Below are 18,202 nucleotides of genomic sequence, written 5' to 3'. Positions count from 1 at the left end.
TTAGGCCCCAGTTGTCCTAGCTAATTTGGACAGAAAATAATTTCAGTTTTGATAACAGAGAAAGTTCTGAGTCAATTCCCCAACATTTTGAAGTTAATGACAAACTCTTTTAATCTTGGTTATTTTGTGATGTGCAACTAATTCCTGACATGCAACTTGCATGACGTACTCCGCAGGGCACACTTGACACTAGAGGTTAATTTCTTTTGTATGCTTACATATTTACATTCCTTCCCTCCTTATGAAATATAAACATCAAGACAAGTATTTTGACCTTCAAGAAATAGAAGCACATTTCACTGTCATGTTAAGACAACTTTTGTTTAGCAGATTACAACTCTGGAGACTGGTTTGGGTCATTGATTAAAATCCAATGCAACAAATTCATACAGCATTAATTGTTAGTGCACACAAAAAATGTTAAGCAAGAAGGATTAAAGGCTGCTCAGACATACCACAGCTCTTTCCAGCAAGACAAATTACAGCTATTATTTTATATCAATGAACTGTAATAATCTTCAATTCCCTGCACTGGCAGGAAAATTTGTGATAATGAACTCTTATCTACCTTACCTTCTACCTTATGATAATCAGGGTACTTCTTTGGTAGAGAAGGGGACAATCCTCACGTCAGCTTTGCTCATATGAATTTATTTAACAAAATACATTATACAAATCAGTCTTCCAATCACACCATATGTTTTTTATGATTAATGCTCAAGTAGAGTTGTTTACCATAGCTGTCTAAAAATAATGTGATTTTTAAAATAACATTTCTCACAGAAGTTAACACTTGGACTTCAGAAACAGGGAGCAAAGCCTGAATGCCCCACTCACCCTTTGCACAGCTGATCTTTGCAGAGCAGAGAAAGTTTTAGTGAAAGCAGTTGCTGCCTTTAGTTTATTGATCACTTTTTTAAAATCACTTTCACCTCTGGCGTTCTGTGGGAGCGTGAAGCTGACTCCTCTGCAACCTTTTAGACTTGTTCAGTGCTTAAGTCCCACTCAGGTGGAAGCAGCCTGGAGTTTTCATTTGGAAGCAGCAGGAGGTGATGCTGGATGAAAGCAAGGGTAATCCTCTCAGCAAGCAATTCTAAGCAGGTCTCAAAAGATGAAATCAGCTGAAGAAATGGATCATCTAGAGGTTGGTCCTGTGCTATTCACTGTTTCAAAGTCTCTCTGCACCGCCTCCTCCCACTTGATCTGTGAAGCAGGTGTGCAGTGGTCAGCGCAGGTCCGGCACAGCGCTGTCGCTGGGCTGTGTGGATGCAGGCTGTGGGGGCAGCCATCCCCACCCCGGGGCACCCTTGCTTGCCAGGCTAAGGTTCTCTTTTTCTGATAAAAGGGTTATATGGTAGCCTCATGAGGGAAAAAAATGGCAAATTCCTTTTTAGTTTCTGACAGCCACTGGCTCATAGGTTTCCATCAGCCCCATTTGTCAGTACATAGTAGGAGGGGTGAGGGTTACTGGTCCCTGCTTCCTTCGGAACAGCCCAGGACCTCAGTTCTGCATCACACTGTCTCTAAGCAAGGGCTACAGCTACCCAAAAGGGAGGAGAAGCGGCATCCAAGATGGTTAGCCTCTAAGATGTTGCCAAAAAGCCCAACACTTACTGATCATTATCACAAAATCTTTCAAGTTGGAAGGGACCCTTAAGGATCCTCCCCGCAGAACTACCTAAGAGTAAGAGCATCATCCACACTCCTTGAACTCCAACAGGCTTGGTGCTGTGACCGCTTCCCTGGAGAACCTGCTATGGATACTAAGGCAAAATTGCCTTAAAAATTACTGTAGGAAGGAAAAATGTGTGTGGAGAGTTAGAACATACCGTGCCCATGTGTTTAAATTTGTGTGTTCTAGACTGTGGCAGATAAGAGGCAGGAGCAGCGTCAGCAGAGGGAAATGCTGGCTTTCAGGAGCAGGGGTAGCTGCTTCCTCTCCCAGTGACCCCTGGCCATTGTCCCATTTTTCCATCCTTGACTACTCTCGATTCATCCCAGGTAGAACATGATCAACATGAAACTTCCAACAAGTGGCAACAAGAACACCTATGGAGAGGTTTATGTTAGGGTTTCAATCTTCTGGACAAATCAGAGCAGGCTGCTTCTCTGCCTCCTCCAACTAACCCTGCAATCCAGCTCCTGCCTCCTCAGCAATACTGTCTCTGGGCACTTCAATTGCATGTCACAAATCCCTACATTTTTGGGGGTTAGTGTTGTTTTTTATTGGGGTTTTTTTTGGTATGGGGTATTTTTGTGCGGGTGGAAGCGTTTCATCTTTTGAACTTACAGTTCTGTGTCATCACACACTGTACTTGTGGCAGGCAAATGGTTAGTTTGTTCAGCTTCTAAAAAGTAGCAGATAAGACTAGGCTCCTGGAAGAGCAGGTAATTTGTACATGTGGTAATTATGCCCCTTCTACCATTATTGTGCTCTTCTTTGTAATGGATTTAAGTACCCCTTTCTACTCTTGCTGATTAAGTTCATGGTTTTCCAGGATCTCTGACAGTCAAGACTCCCATCCAAGAAGCTATCAGTGCTGTGGATTTGGTGATAAAAATCCATAAAAAAACCCCACATAAACAATCCTTCCCTGCTAATAAAAAAAAAAAAAAAAAGTGAGGGGGAAGGAAGAGAACAGGAAAATATTTAATTCACTTTCTCTTTAAATACTATCTAATAATAGCCTAAATTATCAGAGCGAAGTCACAAAGGGCATGCATTCAGTCATTTTTAGGGTATTACAGCACATAGACATAACACATGAAAGACTTGCAATATGAAGTAGCATAGATAGTGTTGGTTGAGACTTTATTATTTTGAGGGGTTGTGGGGTGCTGGGTTTTTTTTGTGTGTGGTTTTTTTTTTTTCCTTAAACTTCAGTGGCATCCTTTAGTCTTACCCTGGGGGGGGCGGGGGGGAAGGGGTATAGATACTCACAGACAGTATAAAACACTAACTGAACATTTCAGTTGTTCGTATTTTTATGATGTATTGCCATTTTTGGAGTGTCTTATCAATTTAACAGGTGAGAGTATTTGTTAAAAGTTGAAATGTTACACTTGCTAAACCACAGCCAAAGGATACCTCAACAGCATAATGTACGTTGAGGTAAACATGAAAGCGTCAGACAGCAAGTGGACTTGCTTTATACAGGTATATCCCTTCTAAACAAATTGTCCGTGTTGTCAAACTGGTTTACAAGCAACACAAAAGTATTCCTCATCCACAATTTCAATGCAATTGCTTACAAATAAAAGTCAGAAAACATTGTGGCTAAAATAAAAGCAGCCAAACAGTGAGATACACAAATCAGCAGGCAGAACATAGATGCTCACACTGGAACAACCATCTTTTCCTTACAGCCTTGCCCAGGAACAATCAAAAGGCAAGCATGCAGCATTCCATGTTCTCTGTTTAATGTCAGCTTAAAAATAATGCAAAGTGACTATGGTCTTATACTTCTTCCAAGGCAACTTGTTTTCTTTCTGAAAAGCTAATGTATTTTTGTATGGATCTAAAGACAGAGTTGTGGTTGTCAAACAATCCATCTCGTTTCTATAACTGAACAAATATTGTTCTTTAGTTTACTATTAATAGCAAAATAAAGTATTTGATTTTGAACTAGACCCACAAGCAATCAAGCATGGACAAGCAGACATTTACAACGTTGGCATCATGACACAACATTCTGTGTACAACTTTGGGCATCAGAGTTAGAACATCATGTCATCCAGTCCATCCTCCATAAACTTCTTGTAAATTGCCATAAACTTTGCAACAAATGCTTCCAGATGATAAATGGCTTTGCTGCCCAGTTGCAGGCGGTGTTCATAGAAGGCTGCCATCTGTGCAACTTCTCCTTTCAGTTGCCCATCACAGTTATTTAGAAGTTCTGTCAGGAGGCCCTAAAAGGGGAAAAAACCCAAACAAACAGGAAGGTATTTGTAAAATTACATATTTTTTTTTTGTCAAGAGGATAACCTCATTTCTCTGAAAATAGCCAAGCTATGACCAACAGTTCATTCATGAATCCAACAGAAGAGACATTCAAGAATCATTACACCACCTATTTGACAGAACTAGATTCATGGAACCACATCCCTTCAGAACTTTCTTTCAAGACAAATTCCTCATACCAAAATAAGTGTTACCTATCCTGTTCTTAGATAAGAAAAAAAAAAGTCATACACTGGAACTACTTACACCTTAATAAAGATGATAAATTAACCTCATCTCCAAATATTTTAACTTCTGTTGCATGCAGGCACATGGCCCATTTTTACCAAGACAGCAAGTGTATTAGAATCACTTCGTATCTCAACAGCATTGACCACAAAAAGAAAGAACATTAATAAGTAACAAGGAAAGGGCTCATTTAAAATTTAAGTATATTTGTTTACGTACATTTGTATGTACCAACATACACAAGATACTTTACAAAAAACCCCAGAAATGCCTTATTTTCAATCTAAGTCTGCAATAAAATCATTGCAAATCCATCTCTATTAAAATAATCACAATTAAATAAAAAGCATCTCTAGACCATTTCAAGTTTGTTGAGTGGGTAGAGAACATCCACCTTTGGCCTAACAACAATAATCCTCCAACAGGGCAACGCAGGATCCACTAACCTACCCTAAGAAAGGAAGGTTAAAAAAGCATCTAACTACCTAACTGTCAGAAAGCAGAAATCAGTTCACATGAAAAGAAATTTATTATCTTGTAATTATGTCTGATGGCAAAGCGCACCTACAGTAAGTTGCAAACATTAGCTTTAATCTTTGTTCTGCTCTACTTTTCTTCAGCATCCTTCCATTCTGCCTAAAATAAAAGTAAATGGAATTTACATGTTATTTTTTCCTCCCAAGATGGCTTCTGTCTTTGAAGAGGCCTGTTGGTCTAGCATCCTTCAGCAAGCCTCTCTACTAGGACATAGCAAATTCTGAACTTATAAAACCAAAGCTTTTGTAAAAAGAAAACAAATCATATCAAAATTAGCCCATAAAACATGCCTATGTTTCGATACAGAAACTGGCCTGAGGAGTCTTCAGGGGGACAAAGCACGTCCTCCTTTATTTTTACTCGGCTATAATGCTGCTGTACTGTGATCACAGAACAAGTTTTACTAAACCATTCAGAGGTGTGAAGAAGGAAGCCTGCAACAAAAATAAACTAAACATTTTCCGAATTAAAGAATCTTCCTGACCACAAAATCTACACAACTCAAAGCCATCATGCCTAAACATATTAGGACATGAACTTAACTAGACAGTCTAGTGTATCGACTGAGGATCATGAGAAGTGAATGCCATGTATCAGTGTGTGCAGGAACAAGATCTTTAATTACTCCTTCAGAGCAATAACCTGAACCATTTTGGCTACTCCAGTGGAAAGAAACACAAGAGAAAAGTATCTCTTGGTCACTCATGTCTGTTTGGAAAGGTCACAGCTTTTCATCAATATTTGGATTATTTGTGATGTTCTGGTGTGGGGTTTTGTCTTTTTAAACTCAAACTGAGACTCATAGCATTATAAATAACACATTAAGAGCTAGATAGCTGAATTACCTTCATTATAATCTCAGGAGGAATACAGTGTGTCAGAAGTTCATAAAGCCGTCCACGGACCTCTAAAAGCCTGTTGGAAAGACACCACAAAAACATCAGAAGTATGTCCCCAAAGCATACTAATGTGTTTTCACTATTTGTGAAATATGCTGCAGGAGAAGAGTCAACCCAAGTAAAGTGGTTGTTTTTTTTTTCTGGTTTTGGTTTTGTGTGTTACTGTAAACCCAAAAGCGCTGCACAAGTCAGTCTGTTTCAATTCAAACACTATGTAACACCTTTTACTCAAAACAGTATGATAAGTTACATATACGTAAGTTACAATGGTCTCAGTTAATCTAGAAGCTACAAGACTATTAGAATTTGTCTCAGGCTTGTCTCCCTTTAACTCCTCTTAATATCTAAATTATTATTCATGCTCAAGATTAGTGAGAAGACAGCACAAAATTCATTAGAACAAGACTCATTTACACTGTTTTTCAGTTTTCATTGTTTACAAGAGGGGGTAAGATGATAAGGTGGTAGAAAGTGACACGACACCAATTCTCAACTTTGGTATCAGGAGGTCAGACTCAAGTTATTTAATTTAAATTACAAGAATTTAAGTGACATCTCATCTAACCTAAGGAACAGACTAAAAGGTTCACACCAGGAATATGATGCCAAGATGGATAAAGGGGGCATCTCCTAAAGACCTTGAAATAAGTGAGGATTTCTCATTTCCAATTCTTTTACAAATGGTGTGTTTGTGAACCAGAAGTCTTAAATAAAACAACGCCCTCCACACAACAACAACAAAACACAACCCAACCCAAGAGACAAGACAGCACAACATGCAACTAAGCTTACGCTCAATTTTGATTACAAAGCTTCAACAGAGAAAACCAGTAATAGTTTCAGTTCCTAAAGATCATTAAGCCTCCTCTGGTAGTTTTCAAGCTGACTTCCTCTGGCTGCAAAGTAGCTAAGTACCAGCTCCAGTAGAAATGCCAGAAAATTACATAGAACTAAAGTAAAGATGTCATATTCTTAATTAGAGCATTATTTTTAGGTTTGAGAGTACACCAAAAGCATAATTTATAGCTACAAGCAAGTGTAATCACCTACTTTTGTGGTGTCTGTTCACTGACAATAGCATTTGCAGTTTCTCTCAAATAAACTTCCCAGTCCATCTCAGGAATGTCTTGATCAGCAGTAAAAGGATACCTACATAATAATATATTTAAAAAATTAAAATCAAAGCAAACCATCACCTATTCTAACAAGGCCTCAGAAGTAAGTTCATATATGTGTCAGAGTAATTTACATTAATGAGCGACTTACTGTTGTACTCTGCAGGACTCACACATAAGCAGTGCTTTACGAAGATTTCTGCCAGATTTCTCTGCAAGCCTTTGAGCCAATTCCTGAGGAAGAGTCAGGCCTTCTTTCTTACACACACTGGACAAGACGTGACAGATCTAGACAGAAAACAACAGTGAGAGCAACACTTAGTGAACAGTTTAGCATCTACAGAGTCTCCTGTCAGAACCACTTCTGGAACAGAGATGGACCAGTCTTTCAAAAGACATGCTTGAGAAGTCACCCACCACAAAGCAAAACTAGGTCCATTTGTGGAAGAAAAATACTTCGTAAATCCACAGCAAGAATTTATCTAGTAAGAACTTTTAAATAACTTATTTTTGCTTGTTTCAACACACATCTTCAATGCTGGGAGCAGGCACTCGTACAGCCAGGCACCGGCTTTGAATAGGTCCTATAATTTTTGACATGGAGTTGCAGCACAGGATCAACCTGCAGGTCGCCATGTATTTCTCCATTGTTCTTCGCAAAGCATGCTGAGCATCTTTAGTGAGTTTATCCACTTCTGTTAACAGCACCACTGAAAAAGGATTAAAAATAGTGGAGGTTTTTTATTAATATCAAGCCTTTCTAAGAAAATGAGTACTTTGACATAAAAGTGATAATTACCAAAATAAGTGATACGAGCAGAAAGAGGCAACATGGTTCCACAGGCAGGAAAAAAAAATATTAAAAGCCAATGTCTTAAAAAAGGAGCAGTAGAAAGCTGCCCTGTTATTGTAGCTGCAGCACCTTTCCATAGTCTTTTAAAAGAAAAATGTATTTTTATAAAATGCTTCAGAACAATCACGAGATACCTAACATCAAGCAGCTAACCTAGCCTTCTGCAGGTTCCTCCACAGGCAACTCGCAGATGGCTCATTTCAGTACTGTGAATGGTCCAGCGAGAACAGCCTGGAGGAACAAGTCAGCACATTACTCCCATTTCTCTTCTGGTTATATACACAGCCTAAAGGAGACCAGCCAGCTTACCAGATACTCTGAGGTACGTGGTATGACTGCAGCTGTAAGGATATATAAATCACTAACTGGTAGAACCAATCACTGCCTAGCAGCTTAGGTGAAGTGCAGTATTTCCTGAGAATAGTGAAGCGATGAAACAAAGTACTAAATCCATGGCATTTTCAACTAATTTCTGCTCTACTCTGTCAAGATTTCTTCTCTCCTTCAATCTCTTGTTATATAGTTCTGATTTTGCTTTGAATTTAGTCATGGGAAGGAAAAGTAAGCCTTGTAGCAAAACATGTCTTGGCAAATGCAACAAAAGCCTTCTTCATTTTCTTACCCAGTGTCCTTCCATACTCTATGATAAAATGCTTTTAAACTTTCTGCCTAAGACAGCTCATGACCCAAAACACTACAAATAAGCAGCTAATACTTAATATCACCATTTGCCAGGTTATCCTGCCCATCATCTCAATATTAAGCCTCAGTCACTCATAATTCAACTACTACCGTAGATCATTAAACTAAGTTACAGTGCATTTCAGTGGTAGACTTGGAAAAAAGACAGCAGGCATCCAAGCTCCCTCTGCCCAGCCACAGTCATTCAACTACACCCTGTCCTTATAAGAAACCAACAGAAAAGACTACTTCATGCTGAGTATTTAACCACTCAAGGTATTTCCACAGTGGAAGAAAAATGGGAAGTTGTTTAATTTGGGAAAGGTTCATGTGTGCCTTCGTGGAATATACAGGTGCAAACAAAACAGTCAGCTGACATCTCTGAAAAAACAAGCTTAAGAGGGATTTTAACTGGTTTCAAATGTTTTTACTCACCTTTAAAGTCTCTTTGAGTACTTGTCTCAAGCTGTTGGGACTGTGCTACTGTCTTCAAGAGCTCCTGAATTACTACACGGTCATTGTTTCCTGCATCACTGTATCAAGAATATAAATAAAGCTTGCTTTAAAATAACTTTATATTGCATACAAAATACATCCTCCTAAGCAGCCCCTTGGGTCAATTGGCTGAACAAGAACGCCAAAAGAATTCAGAAGCTGTTGGGGTTACAATTAAGCTCAACACACATACTTTCAAGAAAGTCACCTTCCCAATAACAAAAACAAACTAAAGCTTATGCAGGCACAGCTGCATTAGTAGCACCGTATTGGGAAGTAGCTAAACAGTTCTCAAATGATTTATTAAATTATTAAATTAGAACTTATCTTTCTGGTATGAGAAATCTAAACTTTTGTTACCTATGATTTGGGCAAAGATCCACAATATGAACATTTTTATCCATTATGGCAAGAAAAATTAAGCCTAACCACATAATAGGATGCCTGACTCAAAAGACTGATGTAGATATACTACGAACAATCTATACGCTTAATAAACTTGAATGGCAGGCACACTCAAGTTACAAAGAGCTACTAGTAAAAAACTGATAGCGAGATACTATTACAGCATGGATGGTTAGCTTTTCTCCTCTTTTTCTTTGCTTTTTCAGTAATCTAGCTTGCAAGTCAGTTCTCAGTGGTTGTCAAATCTGAGCCAAACTAGCTGAGCTACTAACCTGGGGACTGAGAAAGCTGTGCAGTGCTACTGTAGTGATAGAAGAAAAGGCAAGAGGAAATCTAGTATCTTCCTATGATTTCCTGCCTTCTAAGAGAAAAAAACTCACTCTTTAGCATCCAGACACCTTCACAGACACAGCAGTAGTTGCAATATTTCACTGGCAAGCTAATGAAAAGGCATTTGTCCATCTAGTTCTAGTCACCACTCAACTAGACCCTCCCTGTTCTTGTCAAAGAGAAGGCAGCAGAACAGCCAGAAGTGTATTAGCTCAACAGTTCACAATCTCTTGAATAGGCTACACTGACTTTGACCACAGAGATATGTCCTTCAGCAAGGGAACAGACCTTTGATTATTACACTGCGGAAAACAAAAAGCAGGATGAAACAAGCAGGCTCTACTTAAAAGCTAGGTTAGTTTTTGGAAATGGAAAGTGATTATGATAGTTTCCTAATGTTTAAAGATAAGTTATTATCTGCAGTAACAGAAAACCCAGTTATAATTGCATGGTGAAAGATTATCCTTGGTATTATATGACCACACCAAACATTCCACGAAAAAAATGAACAAAGGCAGTTACCACACAAGCGTTTAATTTTTATTGTTCCTTATTCTTTCACTAACACTTAATCAGGAGAACCCATTTCAAAGCATCTACCCAAGCCTGTCAAATGACCAGCAGACAACACTTTAGAATTCAGTCAACATCTTCCTTTTGGAGAATAAAAGAACAGTTCCATCTATTAAAGATTCATAATAAATTCCACGTCTGCAGAGTCCTTTCCAGAAGTTAATTTTCTTTCCCTGTTGGCCATTTATCATGTTCCATGTTACTCAAGACACAACATGACTTGACAGTATTATAATTCAATCAAACTGCACAGGCTATAGCACAGCACATGCAGGTTCACCGTCTGGTCTGACACAAACATGACAATTGCTTGATCACTTAAAGTTGATGAATTAATATATTTATTCTTAACCAAAACTCAGCACTACTATTATATACAGTTCTACACTTTCAGGATTTTTATAAAATAATTCTATTTTACTTTAAATATACGTTTCAAGCTATAAGTACTCTATGGAGAGTAACAGAAGTATTAGTAGTATTAGGTTATCAGAGCAGAAGATCATATATTTTATATCACCAAAATGCCATATTCAAACAGTTAATTACAAATAAAAGTCTCAGTCTTAATTACTTTGGTCTGTATTAGAATACCAGCAGATATTCACTAATCAATAGACAGAGATTAGCTGCAAAACAAGATTTTAAAGGAGACGTGGTCCATGAGAATAACTTCTAGAGCAACATGAAAAAAGGTTTAGCAATTAGCACAAAGTTAAAAGTTACTTTGGGATACACATTTTCTTATAATTGCAACCCAGACAAATAAGCCAACATAACCAAAGCCTTCTAGTACACAATGACACTCTCATGTGGTCTAAAGCAACGTTAAAAATATTCAGGTAAATACAAGTATTTACTTTGTGTCAGTGAATTATCACCAGCAATTTCACAACTGTCAAACATGACATACGGTATACTATTACAGCTTCTGTCATTTAAATCAAGATCCAACCTTGCTCATGACAAGATTCCCAGTTATTTTGTTGTCATGTTCTTTCCCATGCTCTGAACTCTTTAAGAGTTACTGGGTAAACCTTGCTTACATTCAAATCACGATTTTTTATTTGTGAGAGAACTAACAATAGGGGGGGTGTTAGTTCTAATATAAGTTCTCAGTTTCAGCTTAAATGGCTAGATCTATGAATCCAGATGTTTGTCACCCAGTTCTCAACATCAGCATGCTCACGTGGCTAGTTAAGCAGAACATTACTGTCTTTAGTCTAGAGCAACCCCAATTTTTTTCATTTAGAGCTGTTTAATTAAAAATCTTCTCCCTGCTCCCATCTGCAGTCCAGTCCAAATCCATAAACCATTATCTAATTTGCTCAGGCAATACATTGGGCAGTTAGTCCCTTATATAGCCAGGTTGAAACCGTTTGCAATATGACCAGCAGCTTATATTTGAAGTGAAACATTTCTACTGTACACTTACCTTGGGTTAACTTCAAGGTGATAATTACTTGCAATGGTGCTAATTTCAATTTTCTTTTTAGAAGGTGCCTATGTAGAATGTAAGTATATTAAAATTCAGGAGTGTTCTAGAAATCTGATGCAAAATACCTTACAGATTATAACCAGCTAGGTCACAGGCAAATCAGAAGTCGCAGAGATCAAAGAACTGCTGATGCATTAGACTTACAGATCTCCTACCCTCCAACTCCACCTCCAAAGGAGAAAAGGAGTACTGACACATCATCCAGCCAGTAAAATAATAACAGTAATGGTTATTATAGCAACACATAGCACAAATCACTGCATGCTGCAGTTACTGAGGTTTGTAACAAGAAGTCTTATTATTGGATTCAGCTGTTCAAAGTAAGTGATACTTTGTCCCTCCAAAGAAAAGTTTTGCAGGGAAAACCACTGGACAAGCCTTAAGAGGCTGTTTACTTCTCTTGGTGAAGGATTTCAAGTCTACACCTTGTTTAAATAAAACACTAGTATTTATATCAGCAATGACTTTGGGTCTGAATAGTTAAATATATTCTATGTTTCTATCATCCAGTCCAAGTATTGTATTAGTTTCACTACTGTGAATTAAAAAGCAAGCATTAACTAACCTACTTATCAATGAAGCTCGGTAACTCCTTGCTGGTTAAGTGTTCCATAATAAGGATTATATGAATTGATAATATAACCTTTTAATAATAAACAACTAAGAGAGCCAAAAAAAATTCTAATACTGAAATTGTTTCCTCATTCTCATAGTGACAAGTTAAAACTTGTGTATATGCAAAAAGCAGTGCTAATTATCTGTAAACTAACCCTTATTTTAAAAATTAATTCAATTCTATACACCTAGTTGAGATCTAGTCTATCACAACTCATGCTATTGTCCAAACCCACCTGTAAAAAACAAACAACCCACCTCCAAAAAAACCCAAAAACAACCAGTCACAGAAAATAAAAAACCAACCCACATCTTCCCACCCATGAAGACCTAAGGAACAAGAATATCTGGCAAAAAGTATTTGCTCATGTAACCAAACTAGTCTGATTAATTACATAGAAGAGTTTGAAGATACTGAGTGAAAAAAAAAAAGTTTATATTTGAGTTTTAAAGGCCTCACAACAGAAACACACCAGTATACAAATATCCACTCTACTTCACAGCAGATGGGGCATTTTTTTTTTTTTACCGTTATACTCTGATGCTCAATCCTCAGTTTTTCCACTCCTGCACCATATAATTCCCTTAACAAACACATTATTCTTGTCTTTTTTCCAGCTCCTGAAGGTCCATATACCAGCAGATGAGGGAAGTCACCACACTGAACCTGAACACAAAGCAACAAGATTAGTTAGCTACAACAATATTTTCCTTATGAGAGATTATTCACCCTTTCATTCTCACCCAAGTTTACATGAAATGATTTTTCCAGGTCAGTTACAACAGAACACCTAGAAGTAGAACTGCCAAGTAACTCATTTAACTGCAAACACCTCACCCCTATAAAAAAATAATAGAAAAAAACCAAACAAAAAGAAAAGTCCCAAACCCCAAACCCCCACCAAACAACAAAACAAGCCCAAAATCCAACAAAAAAACACTCCAACATCTACATGTTTTCCAGGGTTTCTAGCGTGATAGCTGCAATAAACACAGCTGTAAAAAAGGGTTAAAACAAAGTTTAAAGCAGATATACACATACATAATTATGGTATATATGCATATATATAATTATTTTACTGTTTCACTTGCAAGCCTTTAACATAAGCAAATAAGTGATAGCCTGCATTTACATAAAGTTAGGAGTTTGTTTCTTGAAAAGCTAAAAAGCACGGCCTGGAGAACATCTGACCAAACCCCACAATCAAGAGTTTACAACGGTCAGAGAGAAACACTGAGGGAGTGAATCATCCCGGGGTCTAGCAAAGAGAAGCCAGTACCTCCGGCAGGGGAAGCAGTCTTTTAACAGCCAAGCAATTAAATAGTCCTGACTTTTATTCCCGGCTGCTCCCCTTAAAACTTCAGCTAACTTTTAAGCAAACAAGCTAAACCCTGCTTTCAGAGGCACCGGTCGTTCCCGGCTGAAACCAGCAGAAGCACTGACGCACACCACTCCTCAGAAAGGCATGGCGCTCATTTCCTCGCAGCCTTTTCCTCAGCGTCAAGGCGAGGCTGCGGAGCGGGGCACGCTGTCCCGAAGGCCGGGGCCTGCACAGAGGGGCAGCGCCAGCCCAAACCCTACAGACGCGCGGGAGCAGTGTCACAGGCCGCCGAGCCCCGGCCCCAGGAGGATCCCCGCTGCGGGGAGGGGAGGACTCGGTGGCGGCCCGCCTCAGGCGTCCCACGGCGGGAGGCCGCGGCGGGCAGAGGCCGCCAGGGTGGCCGCCGAGGGCCACTGGACGGGCCCGGGCATCCCCTCACCAGGTTGCGAAGCTGCGCAGCCTGCTCGCGGTGGTAATCCAGCCGGCCGAGGGAGCCGGGCCGGTACTTGTCGGCCCAGAGGCTCATGGCGATTGAAAAGCGCGCGCCGAACTGCAGCGCGCAGCCGCAGCCCGTCAGCGGCGGGAGGAGCTGCCAGTACGGCGGCCGCCGAGGGACAAGCGCCGGCGGGAGCGCGCTCCCGCCCCGCCCCCGCCGCCTCCTCGCGTGAGCCCCAGTGGCCGCGCCGCCGCCCGGCTGGAGGGGGCCGCGGCGGCTGCGGGCTGTTTTCGCCTCCCAAGTGGCAGTTTTTTGCCCCCTGCGCCCTGGCAGGTGACAAGGGGCAAAGCTTGTGCTCCGGGGCGGCGGCTGCCCCCGCACTCGCTGCCGCGGGGTCCCGCCTTCTGCAGTGCCGGGCCTGGTGTCACCCGCCATGGCGTGGGCAGGCCGCCGGGGCAGGGACGGCTAACGCCAGGCCCGGCGGTGCCAATACCAGCCCTGGGGACCAACTGCTGCCGGCGTCACCGCCGCAGATCAACTCATTATTTTTACTACCGGCACACAGATACGTGCCAGGTGGCAGGGGAGCGGTGGTGACAGCGTGTGAGGCGCATGGGTGGCCTCCCGCCGCAGCGCGTTAGATCAGAGAGCTGGGGCCTGAGGTGAGCTCCCGTGGCGTGACCCACCGCCCCAGCCGCCGGAGGGTACGCAGGCAGGGAAGGAGGCGGCGAGGGGCTGGCAGAAAAAAGCCCTTCAGGCACTTACGGTCCGCTCGCCCTGCCTGTGACCAGGTCCATCAGCGTGCGTTCGGCCTCTTGACCTGTACAGATGGCCGGCAAAAAGAGGACAGTTTTCTGTGTCAGGGGAACATATGGTCCTTAGGTTCTTTGTCTTGGTTGTCACCCTGGACTTGCAGCTTCATTATAAATCAATGGGTTGCCCAAAATCTGTGTACCACACTGTGAAGTTGCAAGCTCCATCTATGTTCGTGGCTTTCTGCATATACAGAATATATATGTACAGAATTACATAGAGAATATGTATATAATAGGGAAACTCTCATTTTGTTTCTTCATGTAGTAGCCCAAATAAATGAAGCATGATGCACAAATGACATTATGTGAAAGGAGAATTTCTTAAAGTAATAAAACATGGGTTTGCACATGAACAATCTGAAATATGTCAGCCTGGTCTTTCACTTGTGTGATTTCCGTGAGGAAAAATACAATAAAAGGTTCATGTGCCTATTCATATTTTATCAGCCCTGCATTCATGTTTATTCACGCAGCCAGAAAGCCACAATGCAGGTGGTAGCTTCATTAGCCTAGACATTCAAGTTACTAATAAAGATCACATAAACTTAAGTAGGGGCAAAGAGAGAACACTTTAGTACCGTATTACCTGTTTATGTGAAAGAGTTAGTTACATTACATCACACAAACGTTCATGAATCAGATTTTTTTGCAGATTGCCATGAATTAGCAAATTCACCTTGTACTACTTCGTCAGCACTGTCCTTGCACGTGATTGAGTCTGTGGAGGCTACAGCAGCAGCATCCTGCCCAGTGCTTACCTTCGAGTCCCTTGTTACACTCAGCATCACAGAGTGACTTGTTCCTCTGCCTTCCTTCTACATTTCCATTTTGTGGGTCTACAGTGTTTCTCATGTGCAGCTTTTCTCTCTGCTCAGCACCTGCTGTTCTTCAGAGTAGTTTCTGAACTTGACCATTAATTCCTTTGGTATTTTTGGTTGGCTATATTTATGACTAGACTTTTTAAGCTTTTTCAGATCCTTTGCTCATTTGCTAGACTTTTTAATAATTTCTGAATGATATGCTGCTTTTCGCATGCCTATCAATGTCATGCTTAACTTAATTGCAACTTCTGTGATAACCCCATATAACCTACTTAGTTCTTCCAGCCCTCAGAGATACTGTTTTTATTAATGCATGCCAGCTTCCAGCAAGTGCTCTGACAGATACTCCAGGCTTTTAAAGTACCAGTGAAAAAAAATCCTTTCTGGATTAGGTCGGTCTTAAATAGCTAGGACTCAGACCAGTAGGCTTTTAGATACTTTCAGCTTGTGAGTGAAGACATGTAAGCATCTCTGAAAGGGCCCTAACCCCTTTTTATTATTAGGTCATTAAACTTCCATAGGATTTCATGTTATCCCGAGGAGAAAAAATAGGGAATTGTGCCTTACCTCAGCAATGTGTTTAAGCATGGGTTTATGCTTAAGCTTTCAGTTAAGTTCTTCCTTGCTGTAAAAAGTAGTTAAACAGACAAACAAAATTTGTTAAGTAAAAATCTTCACCATTTTAAAACCTGGGCCTGCATGAAGCATTGCCATTGTGGTACTTTAAATCTGATTGAAATGCTCTAGAATGCTTTGATTTTCTACTTCATTAATTTTTTAACTTCACTATAAATCTAAACAAAAAGAAGTAAGTATTTAAAATGGAATGGTTTGGCCAAGTGTATCACAAATAAATTAATGAGAATAATATAGAAGACTGGCTATTTCAGCTGCAGTCACAATTCACTCAAATATAAGGACTGTTAAAATACGTCTTCACTCAATGTGTTCAGTCCAGCACAAAGGTCAAAAGGTAAAATGACTTCTCTGCATGAGTAAACTAGACAATGTATCTGAAAATAGAGATTTTAACTACAAATGGCATTTTGAGCCTTTTACTACCAGTAGCTATGTCATTGGGAAGTGACACAATGTCAGGCACTATAAAAGAAGCTCCATCTTATGCCCAAATTGAAGTAAAACTGTAAGACCTGGGTCCAGTGTTTAAATATATATACATAAATAGTTTTTAACCATTTTTAAACTGATTATTGAAACAGTGTTAGAACCAATCCGAGCGCTATTATACTGACCTCCTAAATATCTTTATAGCATGATTGTGGCTAGCGATCTGAGTAGCCATTAACAAGTCCAAGTACCGTTTTGCTGTACAGGAACTTGTGTTTTTCAGACAGAAGACTGTTTGGCATCCTTTGATCCTTGAGGCTGCTTAGCTAAGCAAGATAGATTTTTCTCTTCAGTTTCAACTATTTTAGTAGATTATTGCCACTCTGTTGGCTGTCACTCTAGGCTATATCACCCTGTCCCCATCAGAGCACCTATATTGCTGCAAGTAAATGTAGCATGTCATGAAAGACCAGATCACTAATTACAATGAAAAATGAAAAAAGAAAAACAAAGACCATAATAAAATGACATATGTTCTATTGGTGACACGCTGATGACATGCAGATTGAATGTAGTTGTGGAAAGAACAACATTAATGGTGATAGCCAAATAAAAGTCTAAAATAAATATATCCCATAGAGATTGGCAACACTGAAGAAGCTGCTTCTTTATAAGAGATGTAAACCCAAGAAATCCTAGTTCTTTAAGAGTCATGGTTTATTTTACAATCTTTTATTTAGTCTGTAAAATTAAAGTAATGAAAACATCATAGAAGATTTCCATGCAGTGATGAGGCAAACTAAAAAGGTGTAAGAAGATACATTTTCACCACCACTGAAAATGTATTCTGGAAAAGGCTACAGGGATAACATTTAATTGGAGGATACATCCTGTCCGTCAGTCATTACTGCAAAAGCTTTTGTACATTTTATACATTTGTCTACCTGGAAAAGATTAAGCAACGCCCTTTACAAAAGAAGTGGGAAGATGAAAAGAAATAAGTGTATTAAAAAATAAAAAAACCCGCAAAATTACCACATTTTCATGCACACAGGACACTTGGCAGTATTATAAAATGTTCTGATTTAATCGGTACTTCTTCATGTTCTAACTCCTGCTGCTAAGGGCCAAACCCTGCTGAGCTTCCCTAGTCTCTAGTGTGCCTGGAGAATTAGAAGAAAAGGAGATGAGATATATTTTGCTGTTCTTAGGCCTCAATTGTACATAGCTGTGCAAACCAAAGACCCTTTTTTCTAACATTAGGAACTGTCCAACTACACATTTAAGCAAGATTTACAGCAGCACAGTTAATCATTATAGAAAAACATAAGGAGACAGATGAAAATTTTAAAATATTCTGAATATAAATTCAAACATCCATCTGGGGACATGTAGAGTTACAGATCCATTCTTCAGATGAACTACAGCTATGTTGAATACATGCCCACTTTATATTGAAGATTTTTATAAAAACCCTAGGCTATTTTCATTTTTAATTTAGGTCTTTCCTCTGAGATTTGCAAGGATACTGACTAAAAGATGTAGCCACG

At 39.7% G+C, this 18,202-nt stretch overlaps 1 protein-coding gene across 1 annotated transcript; it reads right to left on the bottom strand.

Annotated features, from left to right (window-relative positions):
* Positions 1–2,800: 2,800 nt before the first annotated feature.
* RFC3 (replication factor C subunit 3) lies at positions 2,801–14,107 on the bottom strand. The gene is made up of 9 exons (XM_080377528.1): positions 13,952–14,107; positions 12,720–12,857; positions 11,513–11,580; positions 8,710–8,807; positions 7,269–7,450; positions 6,892–7,028; positions 6,676–6,774; positions 5,572–5,641; positions 2,801–3,909 (listed from the first exon to the last, which is right to left on the bottom strand). The coding sequence occupies exons 1-9, from the start codon at positions 14,036–14,038 to the stop codon at positions 3,718–3,720; spliced, it is 1,071 nt and encodes a 356-aa protein (XP_080233654.1). The 5' UTR covers positions 14,039–14,107; the 3' UTR covers positions 2,801–3,717.
* Positions 14,108–18,202: the final 4,095 nt, after the last annotated feature.

This window comes from Falco punctatus (genome assembly GCF_963210335.1).
Source record: "Falco punctatus genome assembly, chromosome: 2".
NCBI classification, from domain to species: Eukaryota; Metazoa; Chordata; class Aves; order Falconiformes; family Falconidae; genus Falco; species Falco punctatus.
This window is presented reverse-complemented; position numbering and strand designations above follow the sequence as displayed.